This window comes from Rhinolophus sinicus, chromosome 18, assembly GCF_057876585.1.
Source record: "Rhinolophus sinicus isolate RSI-liver-muscle chromosome 18, RSI-T2T, whole genome shotgun sequence".
Taxonomy (NCBI): domain Eukaryota; kingdom Metazoa; phylum Chordata; class Mammalia; order Chiroptera; family Rhinolophidae; genus Rhinolophus; species Rhinolophus sinicus.
Window position 1 is genome coordinate 101,555,551 of NC_142518.1, and position 6,555 is coordinate 101,562,105.

Here is a 6,555-nt window from a genome sequence, read left to right on the forward strand (position 1 = left end):
GAGTAGGGGGAAGACAGTGCCAGGGTCTGCTGGGAGGGGGTGGCGCTTCGGTCCCTGGGAGACGCGACCTGTCTTGGAGAGGCGTGGTGACCTTAGCCTCCTGGATCCGCAGTGATGTGGAAAAAGCGGGCACAACCCCCGAAGCCGCCGAAAGCCCCTGCCCCTCCCCCCCAAGCCCTCCCTGGCCCTCAGGTGAAACTGGCCCGCACAAAGAAGCCAGTTGGAAATGTGGAATTCGAACCAATTTACTGGAGATTCTGTCGCCCAGAGCCCTAGCAGACCTTAAGCAAAGAAACCTGTGGTCAGGCGTGGATGAGGATAAAAACAGTGCACCAGGCCAAGCTTATTGGAAAGACCGAGTTTAGTTATTCTGGGATATAGCGAGGTAACAGGATTAAAGGGATTAAGGAAATCACCTCAAACAGCTGAGGAGGCGGTAAAAAAACACTAGTTCTATTTGTTTTCTTCCTAGGCTCCAAACAGATACACGGGGGCCTGGTGGCCGGGCGCGAACTAAAGGCCAGGCCATTCGGGGGACACAGCGTAATGGCCAAGGGTCAGGGATTGGGGGAAAGTCGGTGTGGGAGGAAAATAAAGCGGTCGCGAGGCTTGGGACAGAGGGAGCCTCTTCTAAAAAACAAGTAAGTGGACTGGATTGACAAGTCAAAAAGAAAAAGCCATCGGAGGAGTTTTAGTGATCTTTTCAAATCTAAGGTGGACTTTGAAAAACCAAACCTAGTGTTGAATGTTGGCTCCGCCGCTTCTGCGCCACCACCGCTAAAACGTACTTATTTCCTGCTTGGGATTCCGGTGACCCGTTTATTATTAATAATATCACTGAGATTTCCGAAGGGTTTTCGTTTTGTAAATATTTCAGCTCTGCTCAAGTGTCTTCCCGCCCCAGTGCACAAAGGTAAAGGTGCCCCTTATTTGGCTGGTTTCAGCGGCCGCTCAGCGCTATCAACAAGTGCGTGGCCGCGGAGGTTCACCTTAGCTAGACTGCGCGGGCTCCCAGGAAGACAAACCGCTTTTTCCTCGGAGTTTTAGTTGAATATAATGAGAGCCGCAGTGTTTTGGGTTACAAGTAGTTGAAGAGAAAGATAAACCATTTCAAATCTCTCTCGCCTCTTCCCAGGGACCTCCCTGGCCCCAGGACCGGGCCATGGTTATAATACCGAGTGATGGTCTCCTCCCCAATCCATACCTAAAGTTTCAGGCCCGCAAAATTATCACGACTCCATTATGTTGGTTATAAAATTTATTGATCTCTCATTTAAGAATTAAGAGTAAAACCTTGAAAAACCTGAAACAAGATAGCCCCTTCCCCACCACCCAAACGAAATACGAAAACATAAGCGCGACGAAATATCGAACAGATCACGGCAGAAATCACCAACGCAACAGCTTAAATGCGGACTGGACAAGCTGCCCCCCGGCTGGGGCGGCGAGGCGGGAGGCACACGCACACCTGGCTATAAATTAACACTGGCCTTAGCTACCGCGCCACTTCGCGCGGCCAGCCAAAAAACCTCGAGGAAAACAGATGCAACGCGACTGGGGGAGGGGGCGTTGCAGGTCTCAGGCCAGCCTCACCCGAGAGTACGTTTCTCCCATTCACTCACTCCTTGGCTAACAGCAAACTAACCAGACAACATTTTCAAATGCAACCGGAAAACCCAGGAACCCAGTAGGAGGAGGGGGCTGCTTTTTCTTTGCAAACATCACAGCGATTCCCAACCTACAAAAGGGGAGGGATGGGGCAGCCGAGCTCTAGAAAGTCCCGTATCCGCTGCTCCGGACTTCTTTATGTTTTTGTACAAAACCCGACAGCTACAGCAAAACTTTCTGTCCTCCCCATCATCGGTACAAGGCAACAGACCCAGGCAAGCAAAGCTAAACAACAAGGCGTCCCAACTTGGGGGTGCGGGGCGGGGCGGGGTGGGGGCGTAGGGGCGGAGAGCGCAGGCGGGCGCTCAGATGTGGGTCAGCGGCACCGTTCCGTTGACAGCAGTCCCAGCGCCCTGGTAGTGCTGGTGTACGGTGTGCAGGCGGCCGCCAGGCAGCGGCGAGGCGGCGTCAGCCGCGTCCCCGCCGGGTGGCAGGTACATGCTGATCATGTCGCGCAGGTCGCCAAGGCACGCGCGCTGCGAGTGCGATGTGATGGCGGGCGGCGGCGAGCTGGGCTCGGTCTTCACCACCGTGCCCATGGGGCCCAGGCTCATGGCGGCGGCGGCGGCAGCAGCGGCGGTGGCGGGCTGTTGCCCGTAGGCGGCGGCGGCAGCGGCAGCTGAGGGCGCCATGCCCCCGTAGCCCGAGGCGGCGGCGGCCGCGGCGGCGGCGTTCATGTAGCTCTGGGCGCCGGGCGGCATCATGGGGCTATACTGCAAGCCGGCCATGTCGTAGCGGTGCATCTGAGGCAGCGCGGGCGGCGGCGGGCTGCTCATGGTGGCGGGCTGCGCGTAGCCCAGTTGCTCCTGTACCAGCGAGTACGCACCGTTGGCCCAGCCGTTCACGTGTGTGTACGTGTCCAGGCGCTGGCCCACGCCCACCGGACTGCTGGCGGCGGCGGCGGCGGCGGCGGCAGCTGCGGCGGCGGCGGCGCCGGGGGGCAACAGGCCGCCAGGCAGGGAGTACTTGTCCTTCTTGAGCAGCGTCTTGGTCTTGCGGCGCGGCCGGTACTTGTAGTCCGGGTATTCTTTCATGTGCACGGCGCGCAGTCGTTTGGCCTCGTCGATGAACGGTCGCTTCTCGGCGTCGGTCAGCAGTTTCCAGTCGGCGCCCAAGCGCTTGCTGATCTCAGAATTGTGCATCTTGGGGTTCTCCAGGGCCATCTTGCGCCGCTGCCCGCGGGACCACACCATGAAAGCATTCATGGGCCGCTTCACGCGGTCCTGATCGCTGCCCCCTCCACCGCCGCTTGCACCACCGCCGCTGCCGCCGCCTGCGTTCGCGCCGCTGACTGCGTTCGCGCTACTCTTGCCTGCGCCGCCTGGGGCTGTGGGGCCGCCCGCGCCCGCCGCTGGAGTGGGTGGCCCCACCGGGTTCTTGAGTTCAGTCTCCAGCAGGCTGTACATGGCCGGAGCGGGAAGAAGGTGCGCCAGAGTGGCGGGAGGAGAAGGCGCTCCCGGGGCTGGAGCGGCCACCGTGAAAAGGCCTGGGGACTCCGTCGGAGGGGCGCTTGGGGGCCGATGGGCCAGCGGGTCGGACGGGAAGGGCAGGCTGGTCGAAGCGCTCTGCGCCAGGTAAACAGGAACCCCCAGGCTACTCTCACCTGATGCGCAGTCTCGAGCTGGTCACATTCGCAGTCTGGCCGAGCGCTCACCAAGCCCCCTTATATACCTGCTCTGGTCCCCCAGGGTTGAGCTGGGTCCGCCCCTCGCCTTCGGGAGTCCCTGTGATTGACAGGCTTGCAGTGATGCGCTCTGGCCAATCATCACGGAGCCCCCGTTCGGCCCCGCTGGAAAAAAAAAAGAGTTCGGGGAGCCCTTTCGTTCACCCCCATACTCCTCTTGGTCCCGGTGACGTGATGAGAGTTATTCAGGAGGCGGGAGTCCGGGAGAGCCGCTCAGAGACCACCAATTAGGGTCTCAAAAAGTTTGAAAGAACGGAACTCTAGGAGGTGACCGAGGGGGGAGGGGAGCGCGAGCAGGATTGAGGGGGAGGGGCAGAGGGGCGCTCACGGGGTTCCAAAAACAACTTTGCAGCTCTGTGGGGGCTGACCGGCGCCGGATCCCGGGGCCACCATGCAAAGCTTCCCGCTATCTGCGCGGAGATCCTCTGACTACTTCTGCTGCCAGCGCCAGGGACACTGGGCATCGCCAGCTATCCAGGCGGGCTTGGGGACTCAGGACGCAACAGCGGTGCCCCAGGCTGCGGCTCCGAGAAGCCCTCCCAGGAATCCGCTTATGTCTAGCCGGACCCTCCGCCGGGGGGCCCGCAGGCCCAGGACCGAGCAGGGATCAGGGACGAGTGCACGGGAGACAGGCTTCTGGACGGCTGGCTGAGCGCACCGGGGCTGTGAGGCTCCGCGGTGGTTGGTGTGCGGGCTACTAGTCAGCCGCCGGCTACCCTGGCTGGTCCAGACACTCACACGCGGTGGTGCAGGGGGCGGGGGGGGGGGGGTGAACCGGCCTCAGCTCTCTCGCTCCAGGCTCCCGCTTAGCGGCCCCTTTTTGTCTCTGCTCTCTGGCCATTTCGGTTTTTCCAGTCCGATGCTCCTGAGGGGGAGGGTCGGGCCCCTTGGAAAATCCGTTTTCATGGCAACACGGAGCCTCTCCAAGTGAAAGAAAAGTTTCTTGGAGGGGGGCACGGTGGCCGGAGAGGAGCCGAGGCCATCCTCGGGGCGGACGGACGGGCCCCCTCCACTGGCCGCGCACCTGCCAGGACCACTGAGTGTTGCTGTCGCCGCGCAGCCTCGCCGCCTCCCCGGGGAGCAGGCTCTGCTAACGGATTTCGTCCTTTTTTGTTTTACAGCCTTCCTGACCCGAGCCTGGAGACTAGGAGCGGAACACTCAACCGAATTTTGTGTTGTCTGCCAAAGACTAGCGGCGCGGTAACCCCGCCTGCGGGTAGAAGGAACCCCGACAATCGCCTCCGCCAGCCCAAGCGAGTGACACAGCGTTTGAAACTCCCGGAGCCTCCCGAAGCGACTGGTGGGAAGGAAAAGCCAGCTGGGCAGAAGTGGCAGAGACTGAAATAAGGTGTCCGCGCGGTGTGAACCCCCTTGCCCCCGCATCAGCCTCGTGGAAAGGTGGGGAACCAAAAGAAAGACGTAAATCCTAAGTGTGGAACAAAACAAAACAAAACCCCAAGCTTTGAGCTCCTTAGTGCTAATACAAGACCAGGAGATCCTGAGCCGCCAGCCTGCACACCGGGAGCTTCCCCCTTTTCTGCATGAATTGCAAGCCAGGCCCCTGTGGGGCGGGCAGACGGCTGACACCAGAATCCCGGCTCCCAGCCGGCATCACCTCCTGGAAGTTTGGGTCTCAAAACTCACCCCTTAAGCTTGGGTTCCACCTCGTGGACGTCCTCTTGTCCATCAGAACGGGAGGACACAAACGTCCTCAGCCAAGGGCTGTGATCATTTGAATGGGTGTACGGATTTAGGGTTTTAAAGTAAACTATCTGGACCGGTTCAGTGTGTGGGTTTTAGATGTGTGTATTCGTGCACTCACGTGCATTGAGTGTGCACACTTAAGCTGACATGGAGTGGAAGGCACATCTCAGAAAACGGAATGATTGTGTAAGCCCCACCTGCACCTGTTTTCTTGGCAATCTGGCTGACAGTCAAATTTAACTAGGCAAACCCACCTTCTCCCAAAGAAGTCACTGTACAGTAGCTCTGCCCTTCTGCCTCCTTCTGCAGATGCCCTCTTGGGTTCTCTGGGCCTCCGAGGCTGTTGCTAAGGGAAGCGCGTTTTAGGAAACTACCCAACCGACGCGGTGCCTGGCGTCCAGTAGCCTGACAGATGTCAGGATTCTTTCCAAGTTTTAGGACCCAAGCACGCCGTTGTGATGTCAGTGCCTGGGCTGCATATTTCCTGAGGCAAGGGATGGGAGGCTGGGCCTGCTCTCCTCGCTGCAGATTATCTGGGGAACTAGTCATTACTTCCAGCTGTTTGTCATTTGATCACACCTACCCCAAGGCTTAGGTGGTGAGCTCATTTGTCCTTTAACATCCTTATGCCAGATTCAAGGCAGTCTTTTGCCAGGACAGGACACTCTCCCATACTCCTGGCTTCCCTCGGAGGCCGTGATTAAACCCGGCTCTGTACCTGGTGGCTCTACGGTGGTCTGCACAGTCCCAAGTAAGAGTCACGCCAAATTTCCTTCGAAATATTTCCGAGGAAACGTCGTCAACCCAAACTAGGATTTCAATACATACGCAAGGTTACCATTACGAGCGTGGGGAGATGGGGGAAGGCTGGAAGGAAATCGTTCTCTTGGTTCACCAGCAGTGGGCACCAGCCGAGAGGTGTGTCTATCGCTGGGGGTCCGGGGAAGTGTTGCGGCAGGTACTACCGCCCCAGGGGCCTCAGTTCAGGCGGGGGCTGCGAGGAGGGAGGACGACCTGCGGAGCCCCAAGCGGTGTCTCCGAAACGCACCCCGCACCCAGCGAGGAAAGCAGAGGGACACGGCTGGATCCAGGGTCAGTCCTTTCCAGCCTCTCCGGGAGAAGAGAGCATATTCGGCAGCTCTGTCGCACTTTGGGGCCTCCAGGAACCAGTGGGCGGCATACAGAACCCAGTGCAATGGGCTGGGAACCCGGCCAAGCACTCCCTTCGCATTCACCCCACCCCCACCCCGCCCTCCCAAGAGTGCTCCGTCTCCCTCCGACTGGGGCTGGGCCTGGGCCTGGGCCTCCCAGGACCCAGGGCGCAGCAACAGCGCCGTTTGTTGGTTTCGGTTGGAAACTTCACCCAGAGGCGTCCCTTCCCGCCCTCCCGGGCTTGGAGGTTGCCCCAACCCTCCACCGAGAGGCCGCCGGCTTCACCCCAGGACAGAAGTGGTGCTCATCCTTAGAAAGAGGGTTGTCGCAAAACTCGGGGAACCAGG

At 59.6% G+C, this 6,555-nt stretch overlaps 1 protein-coding gene across 1 annotated transcript; it reads right to left on the minus strand.

The window, feature by feature from the left end:
- Window positions 1-1,306: 1,306 nt before the first annotated feature.
- Window positions 1,307-3,299, minus strand: SOX3 (SRY-box transcription factor 3). Its single transcript, XM_019715759.2, has one exon. It carries the CDS (start codon window positions 3,072-3,074, stop codon window positions 1,974-1,976), a length of 1,101 nt encoding a protein of 366 aa, XP_019571318.3. The 5' UTR covers window positions 3,075-3,299; the 3' UTR covers window positions 1,307-1,973.
- Window positions 3,300-6,555: the final 3,256 nt, after the last annotated feature.

Coding starts and splice junctions, on each gene's coding strand:
- SOX3 (XM_019715759.2), bottom strand. CDS start 3,074: ATGTACAGCCTGCTGGAGACTGAACTCAAGAACCCGGTGGGGCCACCC.